Source organism: Trichoplax adhaerens, genomic scaffold (genome assembly GCF_000150275.1).
Source record: "Trichoplax adhaerens TRIADscaffold_3 genomic scaffold, whole genome shotgun sequence".
Classification (NCBI taxonomy): Eukaryota; Metazoa; Placozoa; class Uniplacotomia; order Trichoplacea; family Trichoplacidae; genus Trichoplax; species Trichoplax adhaerens.
In genome coordinates, this window is record NW_002060945.1 from 5240579 (window position 1) to 5260546 (window position 19968).

The 19968-nt window shown below is 33.8% G+C and overlaps 3 protein-coding genes across 3 annotated transcripts; 1 reads left to right on the forward strand and 2 right to left on the reverse strand.

Annotated features, from left to right (window-relative positions):
- Positions 1–2959: 2959 nt before the first annotated feature.
- Positions 2960–4419, reverse strand: TRIADDRAFT_54603 (uncharacterized protein; the record flags this gene model as incomplete). Its single annotated transcript, XM_002111023.1, has 7 exons — positions 2960–3038; positions 3226–3268; positions 3369–3514; positions 3588–3672; positions 3773–3810; positions 3962–4068; positions 4417–4419. 7 exons carry the CDS (start codon positions 4417–4419, stop codon positions 2960–2962), a joined length of 501 nt encoding a protein of 166 aa, XP_002111059.1.
- A 368-nt stretch (positions 4420–4787) lies between these two features.
- On the forward strand, positions 4788–6451 carry TRIADDRAFT_23206 (uncharacterized protein; the record flags this gene model as incomplete). Its single annotated transcript, XM_002110474.1, has 5 exons — positions 4788–4863; positions 4944–4959; positions 5543–5673; positions 5837–6061; positions 6288–6451. 5 exons carry the CDS (start codon positions 4788–4790, stop codon positions 6449–6451), a joined length of 612 nt encoding a protein of 203 aa, XP_002110510.1.
- A 905-nt stretch (positions 6452–7356) lies between these two features.
- On the reverse strand, positions 7357–19797 carry TRIADDRAFT_54605 (uncharacterized protein; the record flags this gene model as incomplete). Its single annotated transcript, XM_002111024.1, has 35 exons — positions 7357–7650; positions 7809–7934; positions 8478–8624; positions 8753–8960; positions 9041–9198; positions 9280–9336; positions 9827–9940; positions 10226–10344; positions 10427–10487; positions 10553–12090; positions 12175–12287; positions 12375–13804; positions 13938–14016; positions 14166–14476; positions 14560–14685; positions 14763–14832; positions 14905–14960; positions 15089–15253; positions 15351–15441; positions 15550–15605; positions 15744–15790; positions 15901–15988; positions 16068–16196; positions 16490–16587; positions 16705–16847; positions 16936–16992; positions 17062–17150; positions 17321–17384; positions 17483–17558; positions 17695–17738; positions 17927–17974; positions 18132–18215; positions 18331–18373; positions 18817–18865; positions 19681–19797. 35 exons carry the CDS (start codon positions 19795–19797, stop codon positions 7357–7359), a joined length of 6495 nt encoding a protein of 2164 aa, XP_002111060.1.
- Positions 19798–19968: the final 171 nt, after the last annotated feature.

Genomic DNA, 19968 nt, shown 5'->3' on the forward strand with positions numbered 1-19968 from the left:
GGCTTTTTTGTTGGGTAGAGTAAACATATCCCTAAAATGATGTCAGTACATAAGAATATGAAGGTTAATTTATTTGTTGGACAGTGATCATATACTCTCCTACATGTACGAGTAGTTGTAGTTTTGATTTCTTCACTCTAGACAGTGATTGCAATTTGTTATCAAGTCTAAACGTGGCGATGATGAAGCCTTTATAACTCGTATAGTCATTACGCTAATCCATTGCAATGATTATGTCAGTATGTAAGGATAAATTCTAGACTGTACAAGTGGAAGCCTATAAAGGCTTACAATAAGACGACTATAGTCTACAATACGTCTGATGGATCAGAGTAGCAATAAGCTATGTATCAAGATGAATCGTCTTGGAACGAGTATGATGGACTACGTTGCTCCAGTCTACAGTAGGTAAAGCAACTACAGTAGTTATCAATACAGCTTATTCTATAAAATGATGAACTTGGATCATACTTATTGAATGGTGTTTTATACTTGAGCTCCATTTGACTTGGTTGAAAACCGATTAGTAATAGATTTTCATAAAATATCTGCCTAATTTCTAATGGATCGTAGCGCTTTGAATCCATTGGTAAGCCAATTTAGGATATCGCGAGAGGTCTTGGCATCAAAAATGAACTAATTTAACAGATCAATCTTGTAATTTGCAAGTATGTCCAGAGTGTATACGATAGACTGGACGTCTACAAAGCTGTCCAAGTAGATTTAATTCGAATGACTACTTGAAGAACTGATTTATCTAGCAATAAACTGCTCAGCTAGTCAAAGTAGAATGGATCCACTTTCAAGGCAGACACGATAGCTTCAATATTCCACTGGTGTACTGTAGCGTAGAGTGCTCTTTCCGTAGTGAGTGCACTGTAGTAGGGTACAATAATACTGTACACTGTACACTGTACACTAAGGAGGTGGTTGGAACTTGTACCGTATCGGGAACGGTACACTCTCAATACGGCACGGTACGGTACGGTACAGTGCTGTCCTGGTTGTTGACACCAAGTACTGTACTGTACAGTACAGTCATCTAGTGATGATTGCGTAATCCTCTGTACTGTAGCATCAGTTTACACAGTAGTATTTATTACATACTGATCAGCCCGCCAAATTTTGAAATTTACAGTACTGTACTACTAATGTACTGTACACTGTACAGTACTGTACAGTGTACATTGCGTCAACTGTCAAGAAGACAACGAACTACTTGTCTGTACTACCGTCTGACTGTAAGTCTATAATAAATCAACTAGCCTATAGCCAATGACTAGCAGTAGGACGCGGATTGACCCAACCGCTCAGTGTCGCTTTGGAGCTGAGCCTAAGCTCTTCTTACCTACTGTACTGTGTTCCTGTATGCACGAACACCTGCTAGGCATCCGTAAATATAACTTACTGTATAGGATATACTGGCACAGCAGTACTGTTACTGTACTGTATATTGCCATTGGCTCGTTGCTATGCAGTAATTTATGATGATTGATTGGCGACATGAGATTAATAATTTGGAAAAGTTAGACTAGAAGAATGCATGCATTCAGACATTCACTATGCTGTAGACCTCTATGGTACAATCCTACATCGACATCTGAATGTGTAATTTGACCGACAAGAGGAAGCGATTGAGATACTGTTTTAACAGTGCTGTATTTCAATCATTTTGTGATGACTTAAAATAGCGATTGCAATCACTGTAAATGCAGATGTTAAAGAAGGAAAGAAGTAGTTGGTAACATGAGTAATTTAGTGCTGTTCGAGATGCTCTATCGCAGCTTAATTAGCACGGTACAATTGCACAACACTTGAAAAGAATCGTAAAATGGTAATGGTGGGTCTGCATAGCTTTAGCACCCACCTTGAACGACCGGCCTTTTACCGTCGCTGACCCTTTTTCACTGTCAGTACTGTACTGACTAACTACTAGACTACACCTAGATGGAAAACAGATGTCGTAGGCTGTAGTGTCACTTGTAGTATAATACCAAGAAAGGATACGACATCTATTTTACACATTTTTAGCTGACGTATGCAAAAAAGATGTCCGATATCTTTTTTCACACATTTGTAATCTGATGCTGGAAGACATTGATTTAGGGGTGCGATAGGATAAAAAATCTCATCTTTTACACTTAACAGGGCGTAGCAATGAAAAATGAATTCACCCCTCCAACATTCAATAAAATAATGTAGCTCCATTAACAAGAATATTTTGCATAGCACCGACAAGAATGTCCGGCAACCACGTAGTTTACTGTGCTAGACTGGACTAGGCATTTCCCGAGCTCAACTTATGAAGGAGAAGATCAACTACTCTTTGTCCTTACAGTCAACTAAAGAGTAATGCGTAGTAAAATATCAAAGGGTATCAACTGTATCCAAATACAACACTTCAGCTTCATTGCATTGATGGATATTAGCATGTAAATCTGGTATCCATTTTAGTTATAGTCACAACAGTCCTCTTCATGAGGAGATGATTAATTAATTATACGTACAGTTTGTTTTAGCAACTCCATCAAAATGATTGAATCGTATCTTTACCCTATTTGTTGCACGTAATTACTGGACCTCTGCAAAGTAAAGTATCTTTATTCCTATCCCATTTAGTCCTGAATAGGATTGACTATTAATGTATGGCATATAGATATATAAAGAAAAGGAATACGGTCTATAGTATATACAGTACAGTCTACAAGTGTGTAGATAGGTTACTTTTACTTTGTGCGGTACAACATGTCAATACTGTACAATTACATAATTATGCACATCGTATATCACGCTCAGTTTATTAGCTTATAATATCGTTGTTGCAGTGATCAGGCAAAGCTGAAAAGGAAAATTATCCTATACTTGTACAGTGTACATGGTATATACTGTATATTTACAAATATAGAGGTCAATAAAACGTGAATTTTTCCAACAATAGCATAATATATAATACAGATGATTAGTTATCCAATTTGTCTTTTTCATAAAATTTACAAGTTACGACATTTGGTAAGCCCTTCAAGTCTCCATTCCATTCTCTGAAAAAATCATAATACAATTAATCAGAATGAAATGAGTTCGCACTGGATCACACTTTCAAGTATTCTTATAAAACGAATCAGTATCATTTACAGATTCGTAGGTTTCAAAGCGATTAAAATTAAATTAATTATAAATAGAAGCTATCAGAAAAGGATAGCAGTCAGAACGAGGACAATACAGTACCTAAATTTTTTTAAATTTTCCTCCCTCGTTAAATCAGGCGCTTCTATTAGTGGCAAAGAATTATACATTATGACCAAATAATCACTTTTTACAACTGACTAGTGCAGCAGGCATGACTTTATCAGTCAAAAATGACAGCTTACCAAATCCGCTGCTGCTGTATTGTTGCCTTTCCTGCTCGAGAATGAGTTGAATATTACCTTCTCGTGAGGCTTTAGAATCTAGCTTTCTGCCTAATTTCTTAAGATTGGCAATTTCTTCTAGTTCGGTATTAAATCGCTCTAGATACCTATCATAGAGCATACAGCGTTAGTCCTACTTTAGGGAGAAGGACAATAAATGAGCATAAACAAATAGCTTACAATTCTATTAGCTGGCATAGTTGACTTTTCGTATACACTGTTACATCTGGATCTAATTGTTGCTGAAACCACCGTAGCTTCTTGGCTGGAGTTGAGCGTAACATTGAATTCAGAAATAATAGATTTATTACCGAGTTTACAGTGATTTCCAATCTAAAATCTATCAGTGCTTCTCGTTGACTTACCATTTGTGATGACAACATTTGCACGTTCAGCTTTTCCCCTAAGAATAAAATTTTAGTTTTTAAGACGTCATTGAGGCGATCCAAACTGGCATGTTAGAATATCAGCTCATGTAGATACTGCAATATTTGTGTTAAGTGGATGCAAAATATGAAAAAGAGCGGTAGTTTTATGCACTTTTATAAGCATACTTATTAACTCTCTCGACACGATGCACTTCTTTGGTTAATTGAGCAGCTTTACGAGAATAAGGATGCAGTGCTTTTTTCGATTTATTACCGAGTAACTTTATCTTTGGCTATAAAATTAACAATAAGTTCATTATTTAAAAATATACAAATATAGTGTATGATATTTGCATCATAACTTTGAAATAACCGTCTAATAATGCAATTAATTTGTTACTGCACACTATATATACATGCGACAATATCCATTTATCAAAATATAAATAGTACTGTACATAAATGTATCAAAGTATGCGAATGCTGGAATCAGAAAACAGCTGCAGCTTTGCAACAGTATGACAATTTCCCTTCCACATTATACTATTTTACCATTGTATAGAGCAGTAGTCAACAACAAGCAAGCGAGTAAGCAAATATCAATACATGAATACTGAAATCGGTCACATTCTCGCCCTTACCATGATGAAATTTTCAATTGATGGTTAGCTATCCATGATGCAGCTGCAACTGGATCAATGCAGCTTCTGAGGTCTGGTCGAGGAGAGAGAAACGGCCGTTGTAGTTTAGGAATATAAGTCTTGGACGGTATGGACAGATGGCGCTGACCGATGTAACGGCCACAGTATGCATTATGCAGTGTGGTTATAGACCTTAAGCTTATAACAGTATGAGGAAATGAAAGGTCTACTTTCTCCTTTTATGATCCTGCAGAAGTTACGTCAGTTTAGAGTTAAATGTATGAAACACATCACCAAGTCCAGTATATAACCAACGTTTTCACCGTCAGTCTTCATAGTAGGAGTGGTTGTCAGTCTAGCATTTCAAAAAAATGGCGGGTTCTGCCACTGCAGCAAAGAGCAAAATCACATTAAAAGGAAGCGCAGATATAGTAGCAGAATTCTTTAGTAAGGGATTTCAATGCATCTATGTTATATGAAGCATGGACAGTGTATTTTATGCTCTTATTTCTTTTCGATTTTAACAGATTTCGGAATAAACAGGTTCGTATTGGTATCTTGATCAAGAGTATCGTTGACTTGATATGGTCAAGTTGTTGCTCGGCAAATAATATTTAATTTACACAGGCATTAGGCTTATAAATTGCGAACCTAGAGTCACAGCTAATAACCGTATGATGGTTACTTATATTCTTTATTCAAGAATTATTTCATTCGTTTGTTGAAGGCTACGTTTAAAATACCGTAATTTAAATGAGAATGTAGAGTATGGTAATAACAAACTGCGCCATGCGGATAGGAATCAATATATGAGCGTCCAATGAGAAGGATTGCAAGTTTTACAACATAATAGTGCACCAATCCTTTACTGTATTCGAAAAGTAATAGACTGTAAAATTTAACATTCTTTTCAATTTGAATCAGTTTAGAAAGTAGTATCTGTCTGCTTTATTGCCTTGGTTGTTGATGAATAGTGTGAGCCGTTGCTGGCGATGGTCAATAACGTTATTTCAATCGATGAAAAAATATACAACAAGTCGTTGATTATAAATTATAATAGCTAGCTTTTGAATGGGTATTACTGTCTTATTATATACACGTATATTACTGATATTTTCGTCTTTAGCATACTATTCCAACGAGGGATATACCCACCAGAGTCTTTCAAAAAGGAACAAAAGTATGGATTAACACTTTGGGTAACTAACGACGAACAATTAGATGATTACTTGCAAAAAATCAATGGTTATTTAAAAGGTAATCATACAAAGCGCAATGCCTGTAATTTTATTGGTAATGACTACGCTCACGTAAAATTATCAATCGACTATACATAAATTAAGTTTACGAGTTACGACCTTCACTTTTCAAGTAATGGACAAAGTTGAACTCATGCTTGTTTTAATCCTCGATGTTATAGAATGGCTCTTAGCTAAAACGATCCAAAGGTTGGTCCTTGTAATCACTTCTGTGGATACAAATGAAGTCATTGAAAGATGGCAATTTGATGTTGTCTGTGATAAAACAGCTAAAGGCGATAGCGATTATAAAGAGAAACCGCTCTCACAGATCCAAAACGAAATTAAAGATGTCATTCGACAGATTGTAGCTACCGTAACTTTCCTACCTTTAATTGAGTCTACATGTAAGCTGATTATTTGAGGATATCAATGAAAAATACTATGGCTATCATAGTTCATCTGGTACTGTATACTGTGTCCTTTAGACAATACCTCTAGTTATATCAAATATAACGTTACGCACATTGCTAGACACGGTATACATGTAGCAATTAAGATAAATCAATATTAAAGTAATGCGACCAATGCCATGCTTGTTTAACCTTTACGTTGGTTATCCATTATATCTAGGTGTCTTCGATTTACTTATATACACAGATAAAGATCTGGAAACTCCCGATAATTGGGAAGAATCTGGTCCTCAATTTGTACTCAATTCTCAAGAAGTCCGTTTAAAATCCTTCAATACTCTTATACATAAAGTTGATGCTGCAGTCAGTTATAAGCTCAGCTAAAATTACCCCCATTATTCGAAATGATGTTGTCATTTTGGGTATTGTATTGGAAATAGTAGCCGGAGATTAAGTTGATGAGCAGCATTTCCTATATGTAACTCCAATTTATTTTAAGTTATTACCATACTATCTTAGATTCTTCAACATCCACATAATGAGAGCTGCTGGATAGTAAATCTTTGGTTAACTGCATATAACTATTTCCGAATAGATGATGAAATTTTTTTATGTGACCGTTATATTAATAATTTTTACTGTATACAGCTGCGGTTAAAAAATGTTGGCACACTTCTACTTTAAATGCTATTTCGTTTTTAATTTGATCTGAAATAGCTATAAAATCGTGACTAAAAATCTTAATGACTTAGAAAGATTGATACCATGATATGATACGTAATGCATCGAGAAAAAAGATTTATTAAATAAAATAAAGTCTACTCTCTTATGTTTGAAAAATCGCAATTTTTGGCTTTATTTGCTTTTTAGGTTTGATTACATAAATGGTGTATCGGCGGTATAAAGAAATCTGATCAAGTACTAAACGTACTGCGTAGTCAAAACCTAAGATTACTTTACCTATATCTGACTGAATAAATGGCATAATATAAAAAGCTTTCCAATCAAAGTTAATTGCTCATTTCCTTTATAATTTTTCTTGATTAATACTGTACATGTTGCTATAACAAGTTGTTAACTTGTATAAGCGTATGTTTTAATCATTCAATGATTAGGCAATAGAGATCATTTATTAAATATTTGTAGACATATCAATCACCATACTGTATAAATATTGTAAAAGTAGTGATATCGTTAACAAGTACTGTAGAGATCTTAATGACAGACAAATGACTGCGGTACTGTAATTGCATTCTACAGAATCAAAACAATATTTATAGATAGGCTAATTAGTCCGTCTCAGTCCGTTGCAATAAGGTTATTGCATTACTTGCGTTGACTAGCAATGGATGGATATTAATGTATTCTAAATTTAATGTCCCTGCTTCAAGATAATGTCCGGAGTCATACAAGCGGCGCGATAGCTGCTCCAACTTCGACCGTGAGCCTGCATCGCCATTTGGATGTTTTCGAATGTAGTCAGTTACTTTACAGAACAATGGGGTAGCGAGAACTTCTATCTCCAAACGATGCCGTACAATAAGTCTAACTAACTCTTCATCATCGCAACAATTAACTGGAAACTATGACGAAAAAACACAGATATAGTCAGATAAAAGGCTTTTATAATTAAAGAATCTTTATCTCATTTTAGGCAAGTCAAGGATATAACTACGGTTAATAGATTACTTTATAAAGTAGCAATGACAATGAGTAATGATATGATTGACACATAATTAACCTCGTCGGATCTTATAAAGTTGATAACTTTTTCATGTAAAGGTTTGTAATCGGTGAAAAGAGAAGTTTTAACGGCCACATGTATAAGGGAATGTTGTCGAAATAATGTCCAAAGTCTTTCCCAGGTCTATAATACATAATCCATTACATAAGTGTAATTTGTTGATAAAATACTATTCCTATTCTGCACTGAAACGTTACCTAACAAACACATAAAATCATCAAACTATCACGTAGATATTAAAATTTATCAATAGATTACCGTCAAATCGAGATCATCCGCCAAATGGTACCCCTTAACTATTTCAATAATATCGTTCTCGCATTCTGCACCACACGAAGTTATAATCTGTTCCAAGACTTGAATCCAAGGGTGCTGTGTATCTTCGCTATAAATATGACAATTATAGATAAGAGAATAGCATGATTAACTATTGATACTAATACAAGAAAATATGATTTCTATTGAATAAGTACAATAATGTGGCATCAACGTAATAACAACCTTATTTCGCAGAATTTCGGCCATAAGTGTAGTAAATGGGCTAAAGCTAATATCTTTGTTCTCTCACTTGTGATGCTAAGTAGATTTTGAAATAGGTCATATCTGCCAAGTTCAGTTGAAACGTCTTCCAACGTGATCTTAAATTGTAAGATAAAATTAAATTACCTTAGAATACATATAGACGTATTTTAAAAATTTATGTAACATATTATTTACAGTGAGACCTACTTGTTCATCCCAAGCTTCTTTAATAACAACGCTAGACTTAAAACATAATATCTTTTGAAACTCTTCATTCTCTAGTGTGCATATCTGTTCATAGATCACAAATATCCATATAGAATTATTAAACGAAACATACATTATACTGTACAGTACGTTGAATTCCTAAATAGACTAGGGTTACATATATTGAACAACGTATAAAGCAGTACAAGTACCTTTTCGATTAAGTCCAGAATTTGAATGCGAATTTGCGGTTCAATGGTATTGCTATTACAGTAACTAAATAAAAGATCTGTCACATCACTTCTGTCTACTTTCCCGCTCGATTCAGAAATGATCCCGGAAAGAACAGTATTTAATGCCTCAATCGGACTACCACTACTACTTGATATATTGGCTAGTAATGATTTTTCGCTACGGCACCTAAAAAAAGTTATCAATACAAAATTGGTCACATTTGCACTTGATAGTTGTAAATTAAAATTTAGAAAACGCCATCATACTTATCAAGCATTTCCGTAATAGTAGTTTCGATAGCACTTTTTATCACATTGAAAAGTGTCACTTGATTTGGCCAACAGTTCCTGGCAATTCCTATCATTTCTTTAACATAACGAATACCTATACCTTTCATAATCATATCTCTAGCCAATTCTTCAACCTATCATAACATCATTACATGTACATTAACATCGACCTACATATCCTATTGCAAAAAATTTCTAAAGAAAATTTGTAAAACCTTTTTTGACGAGGATAAAGACATATCGAAATCTCTCACATATTTGAGACAATCCGCCTATGTTAAAAAGCATCAAGTCATCGAAATTACTTATTTCATGGCAATATTCTTACGATCGCTATTATATAATTCTAGAGATACAGGTATAACTAAATTGTAAAGTTAAGTGTCTGTACATTTTTTTCCGCTAATTCTTGCATAGTTTTAGATTCTTTCAGCATAGTGAGATGCTTTAGTATTATAGCAAAGAGTTTAGTAGCTGTACTATATCTTGCAAAGTCTTGATCCGGACTACTAGAATTGAATTATAATAGCATGTATTACTATTAACGAAAATTTCAAAGCAGAATTTATATTGATAGTTCATACTCAGTAGCTTCATCATCATTGCTAGTCGAAGAGTCCTTGCTTTCTTGTTCGGTTGATAATTTTATTAGGCGCTTTATTAATTTTACTCGACAGTCCATCGATAGCTAAAGATAGTTTCATTATCTAATCTTAGCTCATAGTCTTTATCACTACATTAAATAAAAAATAAACATCCAACCTCTTCCGGGGATTCATCTTGAAACAAGATTGCTTTCATGTAATCAACGAGATCATTTGGTGTTAAATGTTTTAAAATGTCGATCGCGGACTGATATCTAGAGATCCAACCGGACTAAAAATATCATATAAATTTAGTTAGCGCTCTGTGGAAATTGAACTACAGTATAACTTATACATTGATTGGGCATAAGATTTACAGTAGTTGATGGTTTGCTAGAAGTCTTCTTATTTCCATGCCAAAACACTTTCTTAACATAGGTAAGGAATATCTTGCTGGCTGATATACGATTGCTATTCTTTTATTATAGAAGAAAAGTATTGGTATCAATACATAATTATTTTAAGATTACTGAGTGTTAATACAAATAACTTTCATCATTCTAATTTCCTAGTATACCTGGATATTACAAATTTTGGGAGCTAATTTTGCGACAGCGTGAACGTTGTTAGATGAAAGGTACGGCTTTAAGACTACAAGGGGTTGATCTTCGTCAAACAATTTCTTAAAGTCAATACCTATAATATTTTCAATTAGAAGTAGTCATGATAAATACAAAGTAATCGTAGCCTAACTGCCTAAGCGACCTAGATAGCAAACCTGGAGCCGCCGATTTCATCTTGATAATTACTGTTTGATAGTCTTGCACTTTTGTGAGCTCCTAAATGAAGTATATTAGTGAGATAGTTGCAGAATGAAATACAATAAGCTACAGAGAATAATAACCTCAATAGGAGTGTTTTTATCTGTTAAGGTGTTCAGGAATTGAAAATAAAATGTTAACATTCCATAATCGCTTCCCTGAATGGCTGGATAAACATTATTTTCTAGACGATGTCTTGCTTTTTCTATGTCAGTAGTTAAGAAATCGAGTATGTTCATTGAATTAATACGATCCTCTATCGCCGAAACAGCTAAACCACTATCAGTAAGTAGCCATTCGGTATGAGCCATATAGATATCCCAATGTGTGATAGAATACCGTTCTGCAAGGGTGATTGCAGTCTTAAAGACGCTATCTCGCAAAGTCATAGCTAAACCTAATATTGTATCATATTTATATTCGTCGTCAACAGCAAATCGAGCAGTATCAACACCTCTTCCTAGGTTTCGCAAAATTTGTGCTTGTACATAATCACTCAGAGCAGATTGATAATATTGCAACAACTTCGAAAGTTCATCGACAATAGATTTAGTAACGTCATCGCCGTCAGAAGTAGGGCTTTCAATCAAGTTAGTAACCGTTTTTAAGATTTCATTTGGATTAAAAGAGACAGAACGTTTATCAACACTATCTCCAGTCTTTTGCATAATAAAATATATTTGTAATGAATAGTAATAAATAGCCAGCTTAAAATTTAATACCACATTCGATTGTCTAAAAAATTTATCTGCCATTTTTCTATCAGGTAAAGCTAATAAGTAAGATAGAGTTAGCACCGTATCGTTATCGGCGTATTTACTGGCTAGAGACAGAAATACGTCTGACGCTTGATCAAAGTCAGCTCCTAATTGATTGCTTTCAAAAAGCTTCTCCATTCGTAAAACGCTAGAATCCGTAAACGATGGATCTGTATCAATTGCTAACAAATCAGCTATAGTGTTGTTAGATATACGATTATCTCCATATGTAGAAGCATAAAATGTATCATAAAGAATTTTATCAAGCGATTTACTGTTCACATCGTTGGAAGAATCGCTTAACTGGGAATCGTAGGATTTAGTATGCTCTTCTTTGCTAAACGGATTAGAGATCCATTTTATTACGTTATCCTGGAGCCTAAGGTTGTTGCTTATGGTTTTGAAAACATTAGACCGCAAATTTTCTACGGGAGTTTTACTAGTCCCAATCTCTCGATTAATTTTGTAATATAACTCTTGAATTTCAATATGGCTTTTGACAATCAACAATTTCTCAATAACATCTGCCGTACAATGTGTCAATGCAAACGCTATAAGTCGACGACGATCAGATAAATTTGGAAATCCATTACATTCTGCTAATCGCCAACAAATTTGCCAAGCATTCGAGTGGTTATCATTCATGAGATTTTGACACATTTTATATGCAAAGTCGTAGTCATTTTCTTCCATGGCGCTTTCAGCGACTACAGTCAAAATTTGACCTATTCGACTAACCTCATCCTTCGCTGAAATCTGAATTAGGTTACCTAATTTTAGTAATTTTTCGTATTTTAAATAATTCTTTGGATTTGCGCCAAGAGCATTCCTAATTAAATTTAACCTATTTTCACAAAGACGTACTAAAAATAGAAATAAAGAAATTCAAAATTATTAAAAGTTTGCAATAAGGTTTCAATTTAGAAATAAAGCATAAAAAATCTTACTTTCTAAGGGAAGCATAAATAATCCAAGATCGCTAAGATAGGACAGTGAATTTATTAAATTAATTTCCGCTTCAATCTCTGGTGTTGTAACTGATATTAAAGATAAACATTTCCTAAGATTCAGAATAAAATGAAATTAGACACATAATAATATTAGGTACAGCGTACTGTGTACAGAGTAGATTAAATACATCACCAACCTTGCATAACTTGTATTCCGGTCTGAGTAATCTTTGGAAGAATCAAAGTATTCCTGGGCCGCTTTCAATACCAAAGATACAGATTTTTCATATGAAATTTTACTAGATCGCTGTCTTTGTGATGAGGAAAGAAATTCAGCTGCTAGTGATATACTATTGATATCACTTGAGTGCAGTAAACAATCTGTGAATATTTCATGACAGTCACTATTGGTTATTGATGTAAATGAGGATTCTACCATCGTCAACATTCGATTTAAAATCGATCGCCATTCAGAAGCTGATATAGATATTCGCCCAGCAGTTGCTTTTCGTGTAAATGTCATCATCAATGCTTTAGACTCTTCTGCATTATTGATCATCTCCCTGATATCGCTTATGCAACTGGGTAAGTTGCTATCATGTAATATCTCAGCTGTTCTTACGTGATTTTTTAATTCTTTTAATATTGATGAATGTACTGAATCTAATGTTATGGCGCTCGAAATATGGAGACATTCAACTATAGTCTTAGCACAGTCAAGCTGGTCATTTCCACAATAAGCGTATATACAGTCCGCAGCAATTGATATTGCACTAAATATATTAGGAATGATTGGACTAGTAGATCCTACTTTAGAATGTTGAAATATTAGTTGGCAATAAGATAGATCTTGTTTTGCTTCTTCAATAAGATATTGTCGTATTACAGAGTCATAGGAACCGGGTTCATAGATCTCCAAACGATGTAGATACGGTAGAACATAACACTTAAAATTGCTTACATAACTGCTGTCGCCTTTTTTATGTAAAAGAAGGCGAACTTTTTCAATATTTGACATACTTAATATATCTTTTAAAGTAATTGATACATTTCCACATTCATACACCATTACTTCTAAAGTAAGGAGATTATTGAGTAATGGTTCTAAATTCTTTATATTCTTTTCCATTCCAAGCTTAATTAAATCAATAGCATTTGAAACTTGCTGCGATAGAAACTCAATTTCCGTTGCTCGGTTTAAGTACCATGCTGTAAGTAGCTCAGAATTTAGATTATGACTGAATTCCTTCAAATGCGGGCAGTCAGCATACAGAAAATAAATGCCCTCCTCAATGTCACTTTCTATACCGTTTCCGTATGCGATTTCGCACCAGTCTTCGCTTCGAATACGATTTGTATCAAGCGCGGCGACTTCGTCGTTTGTTGTAAGTTCCGGCAGTAAATATTTATATTTCTTCGGTGAGCATGTTTCGGGAAAATTTGATAATATTGCCAATCTATGAGGTGTCAGTACTGTAGAGAAATATGCGAATAAAATATCAACCGCTTCCCAGTTACTTTCTCTGGCGTATTCCGTAGTGATTTTGATAATATTAGATGAACGAAAAGATTCAAATACGATAGGAGAAAATCTTTCCGGTGCTAAATGCGCACCTCCAAGGATAATCTTTAAAATTATTAAATAAACAATAATTCACTTAACTCTAATAGTACAAGGTAATTAATTGTTACTCATGTGTTAGTAAGCCAGTATTTTATGGCTAATATTATTTTGCTAACAGTTATATATTATACCGTACCTCGTATAAAAGTAGTCTATCTAAGTACTTGAGTAAAATTAGTCGATAATGATATAATTTCTTTGCCTTTTCGTTAAGACTAAAACAGAGTAAAGTAAATTTGAGGATGATTGAATGTAATTGCAAAGCAATAGTACCAAAAATGCACAAAACATATTTAAGTAATGCTTTTAAGCAGTGATCGATAAAATTTGGTTCTATTACGAGTATTCTACAAGTCAGATATACCAGCTGAAATCAGGAAGTTTTTTTATTTCGAGGTTGTGGACAGATTCTTCGTCAGATAGTTCGTCCATTGTTGACTGCTGCCGCTGGGGTTTTATTATATCAGACTTTTGAAAATTTTCATCATCATCATCGTTATTAATTGTACTGATTATAAAACTACTTTCGAAATCGGTATTGTTTAATGCGGCCTGAAAAACCGCTTTGTTAGTGCCTAACAAGCCATATTGAAGAAGCTCTTTGACTGCATCGATGTCAATTGGTACTCGCTGAATGCATTCTTCTAGTACCCAAAAGCGATCTGTGATTTTACTCTACATAAAAGTGTTTTGGTTACAACCAATAGTAATGCCAGCGATAATTAAAGTTTAGTTATGTTAGAGTTATATAGTATTACCAGAAAATCTTGAATTGCCATTATTGACATTTTGGATTGTTGCCACCGTCGCTTGTAAACCAAATTACTATCAAGACCGTAAGATTCAGCTAACGTTAATGCCTCACCATATTCTTCTTGATCTATCTGTAGGATATTAAACACAAGATAAAATAGAGTGATTACGTGAATCGCTTAGTACGTACTATAAAGCTGCATGATACCTTTCTAGAATATAGTTCTTCTGGTGTTGTAGACTTCAAGCAGAGCAAGCGATAGGTTCTCTTCAGGACCCTAAGGTGAATAATATTATTGACCGAAAGTAACAAATATGATAGATCTATCTAAAATCATGTCGGCACATACTTTGGTGCTTTATCTTGCTGTAAAAAACTATCGCTTTCCGTTAAGAAATATAGCACCTATTCATGAATAGCATATAAATGGATCGATTAACATACAATTTCTGAAAGAATCTTATAGGAATAAATATAATAGTATAATTTCAAGAATAAGTAACGACGGAATCCGTTAGCAATTTTTTGATTACTCGTCTTAATTTTTCAGTAAGTTTTTCGTAAGTCGAAAGTTGAATTTCTTCATCATCATTTAGGTTGTAACTAGCTTCTTCTTCACTTTCTGAATCTACAATTGATTCTGTATCATCCGTAAAACTTGTCATTGCGTACTTTTTATAAACTGCTTTGCAGTCATCCTAAAATATAAAATATTATTCCAAGTTGGTGTGTTATTATAGTTATAGCAATGTTGCAGTAAATGTATAAGCAAAGTAAAACGTGTGAAATAATAACCTCCAGGATGAGGAAGCCTCCATCACTTAGGGCAATGACATGTGATCCCGGCTGGAAGTACTCAGGGGAACTACCCAATAAATTCTGAAGGCTAATAATTAATCAAACCAAATGTAATGATGTCATAGCATGATTTTGGTTATTAATACTATCAAATTTGTATGACGCTTTTAAATAAATATAAGTAGTAATGACTAACCTGCTTTCGATAGCTGAAATTGTAACCGCGCCAGATGATCGTACTAATACTAAAGACTACGAAAGATAATTATTATCATAGAGAGCAACTAAATTTCTGATAAGCGTACGGTAAACGAAATATTATAGTTTCGAAGTATTATTAACCAGATACGTATTGTAATTTTATAATACTGGCTAATATGATATAAATACCGTTTCTGACCACCAGTCAAGGGCAAGTATTGCTTTTGAGATATCGTCTGTTAAAGACCAATCATTACATCGATGGAAAGTAAATAATTAATTAGATTAAATTTCTGCTGCTATAATTTCTGTAAAGTACCATAAAGCTTACATGAATGATACGTACCACTTGCACTGTGTGAAGTTGAACTTAAACTTGTTTCAGAGTTGTAATTAGTAATTGAGAGATCTTGTCCTTTCGCTGCAACATCAGGCTAAATGAGTATAAGTATTAAAGTCATAACGTCATTTACATTACGGGTGTTACCAAGACAAAATATCAATCAAATTTACCTGTTCGTCGATATGCCAAACGGCTTTCATTCTAAGCGACGGCAACTCCCAGACTGATAGACAACCAGAACACTGTACAACGGCTAAAAGGGACCCATTTGGTGACAAAGATATTTTGTGTACTGTATGCTATAAAAATAAATGGGAATTTTTAGTAACTGTAGCTAGAAAAGCTTAAGTTGATGTGATAGCATATAGCGTAGAAGCTATTATATAGTGAGCGAAATTATAGTTTGGTTTTGATTACTTGGTGGTCAGATTTGTTTGCCTTGAGAAACCTCCTTGATACATCAGTAATACGGCTTAGTGGACTATTTAGATTTATCTATAGCGTGTTAGAAGTAGAAACTATAAGATTTATCTTGCTCTATTCCAAACGGTTGATAGACAAGGTAAGATAATCAGTGAATACGACAGTATACCTCAAATTCTTCAGAATTGATTATTTTATAATGTGGTGCATCATCTAGGATTCGCCAACAAGAAATGCCGTAACCCCTGGCATTTGAAGGCGAGTCATCTATGAAAAGAGCTCAGTTTAGTAATAATTGCATTCTGTATTAATTATTTAAATACCAGTTCCGAATGCCTACTGTTATTTATAGAGCTTAGTCATATGCATTTTTATAGTAATTACATTGGTCATTTTTAGATTTACTGGGAGTACTTCCTCCAATAATTAAGATTCGATGATATTGATGAAATATAGCAGTAGAGACACCAAGCGGATGATATGGCAAGAAGGAAAAGGTATGGCATTCTTTGTAATTACTGCTTTCGCTAAATGTCCAAGTAATTGTGAAGTAATTAAATTAGCTTTATAGCCATAATTATGAATGATATTTCAAAGTGAAACATAATTTTAGACCTAATAAAGTAGCTTTGTAATTGTCCTTGAAAATCGATAGCTAACAATTGACTATTCCTGTAAGATGTGAAATAGATGAAAAGTTAGGAAATGGAATGAAAGCTGGCGGAGAGTTAACCATTTTACCAATGCGATGTTTGATGATAGTCGATGAATAATAGCGCAGCAATGGCACCGTCATATCTACTTTCCTTTTCTGTTGGATCAGTACCAAACTAATAGAAATTTATCGAGAAGTTAATGACTATTGCGAATATCAATTTTATAGCCAAGATAATTAATATCAACGTAAGAAATATTACGTATCAATAGGCTGCAAGTAAAAGGTTCCGCGTATCTATAAAAGTATCCGTACTCTAGTGTAGAAATAGTCACTATACTGTACCTTTGATCTATTTATTGTGTATAGTAAAGTTCCACTCAAATCGAAAATGGATATATCTCCGGAACTAGAAAATAATTATTCAAATAATTTAGGGTGCTAAAGTTTTAGGAACACCTTTCATCATTAAAATGAAATATTACTGTTTTTATAACAGATATTCACCTATATGAACAAGCAATCAATGATGAATCGGGACTCCAAGCTATCTGCCTCCATCTTGGAAATGGATCCTGATGTACTAATTAGTACAAATTAAATATGAGTAAATGCATCATTCTATGGAAATATAAAGTTTATAACACTGCTTGCTTATGACCATTTGGTATTTTTCAGGATCAAAAACACATAAATCATGTACATAAATCATTTATTACCTGCACAGGTTGCTACAACAGTTGAATAATCATCTTTAGCTGACCTTATGTAGTAATATGATACAGATTATCGTTATCAAATACAAGACATGCAATCACATAAAATAATATTTCGGATCTTATAGCAAAATTTTGTATAGCTACAGTATTGCTATAAGTTTACTCTATCAAGATACTGGTGCAATAATAATGTTGCAGCGAAGCCTATATGTACTTATTGTCAGTATCATACCTCAGCTCCAGACAAGTATCGGTTAGAATAGCAATTAAGCGACCATCGCTATTTAATCCCATAAAAAATAAAAATATAGCTTTTACAGGCGATAATTGCATTATCTCCATTTATATAAAACAGTTTACACTGATAATCAATATAATACGAATATGTGTTACTCAGATTTAATATAATTCATCAAGTGAATATTCTATAAACTTACTTATTTTTTGCGAATTTCCATTCAGCTTGTCGATTGATTAAATTACTGACAGTGGAAGGCACAGCAGAACTTGTAACTCGGGACCTACAGTAGTTTGCGTATAGAAATATTGGTGTAATAATAGTTAATTAGTTCATCATAAAAATATGTACGATTGTTTATTTCAATTTCAATCGAAGAATTTATCGAGATTGGTTACCTTAATGTAGATGTAATGGCCTTGTAAGTCGATTTTACTTGATCTATAAGGATGTAATTGAGTAGAGACACGTTATAAGTTCGATTAATATTTTTAAACTGTAGTAGTGATTAATGGTAGATTATTTAGAAGTATGTCTTCAAATTTCGAAAGTTTGGCTACGATAGACCAGGTCTTATAGCGATTGAATTAATGAAATAATAGTAAAATTGTGAAAATTATTACGAGTGCCATAGTGTAGCAGTACAAGATTGATTGAAAAATTTCAAGAAAATATCTAGCTAAAGGCTATCAATATTGGAGAAGTACTAGTATAGATTTACTATGCATCTAGCAGACGTTGGGCTTCTCAACTAAATTCTTAGTTGCATATCGCTAACGTCAAAAGTAGTGATTGGTCGAGGATGACTGGAAATAAGCAATCGAGCTATTTTTTAATAGGTATTTAATTTTGAAGAAATCTAGCAGTAATTATGAACGTCTTACCAAATGCTATCTGCGACCAATTTCTTACAGCTGAAGCATCATTGGTGTCCTAGAATGCATTATGAAGGAAATATTATTTGACTCACGTTACGAAGTTTCATTATTGCAATGATGCACATTATAAAATTAAGGTAGTACCGTATGTACTCTACGTAATATCGTAGTTACTGTTTTCGATCAGTCGATTACTGTACCTTAAACGACTACTAAATTATGCAAACAGTAGGTTATTACCATATTCTACACAAGAGATATTGGATGATTTTGATGATGATGATGATACCAGAGCCAATATTTTTATAAACGATAAACTATACTATACTGTGTATCGTAAGTATCCACTGCATACAGCAGGTCTATTGTCAAAGCCTTTTAAATATTTCATTACTTGAGTCAACGCTGTGAGATATTATAGTAAATACTCCTCTTATCGTCCTATCCAATACGTAGAGATTTATTGCAAGAATGGAGATTATAAGATCGACCTGTGGTATGCTGTATGCTGTACGAGAAGGTAACAGGTCTCGCAGTAAACATGACGATTGATTAACTCAGTCAACGTATGAAATGTGTTTAATAACCTTTAGAAAATTGTTGTGATACTACAGCTTGTATCTTGCTATTGATTCTTACTACATCTAGTTTACAATCAATGTTTTCCAGCAAGCAGTGGGGTTATAAGCATGGACGTCGGTGGTTGAGAAATGCAACTAAAGCGGGTTCCTTCCTATGCTATCGTATCGTACTGTTAATAACATCAAAGAGCTTTGCAAGGACTTTTATGCATTTATGACTATCTCTTTTATGATAGTAAGATAGATTGAAGTTATGATAGCAGCATAGAGAGATTGTATTCTGCTATACCTTATTGGCTTTCGCTGAGCTTTGCTTGAGAAGAATTGGCTCAGGGTGCCATTCATCTTGAATAAACAGATCATATAATATGGAAGTGTTGCAATTGCTGCTGTCTTGAGTAGTCATTCCTTTCTCCTGATGAAAATTGACTGAACAAGAGGATCCTGTCTGATTAAAGACAGACTGCAGTGACTTCTTCCTTATTGCAATAAGATCGTATCAATAACTAAGTGCTGCCAGGTAGCTTTTGCCACTGAAATGTTGCCGAAATTTCACTGACGAAATTTTAGTGAAGGA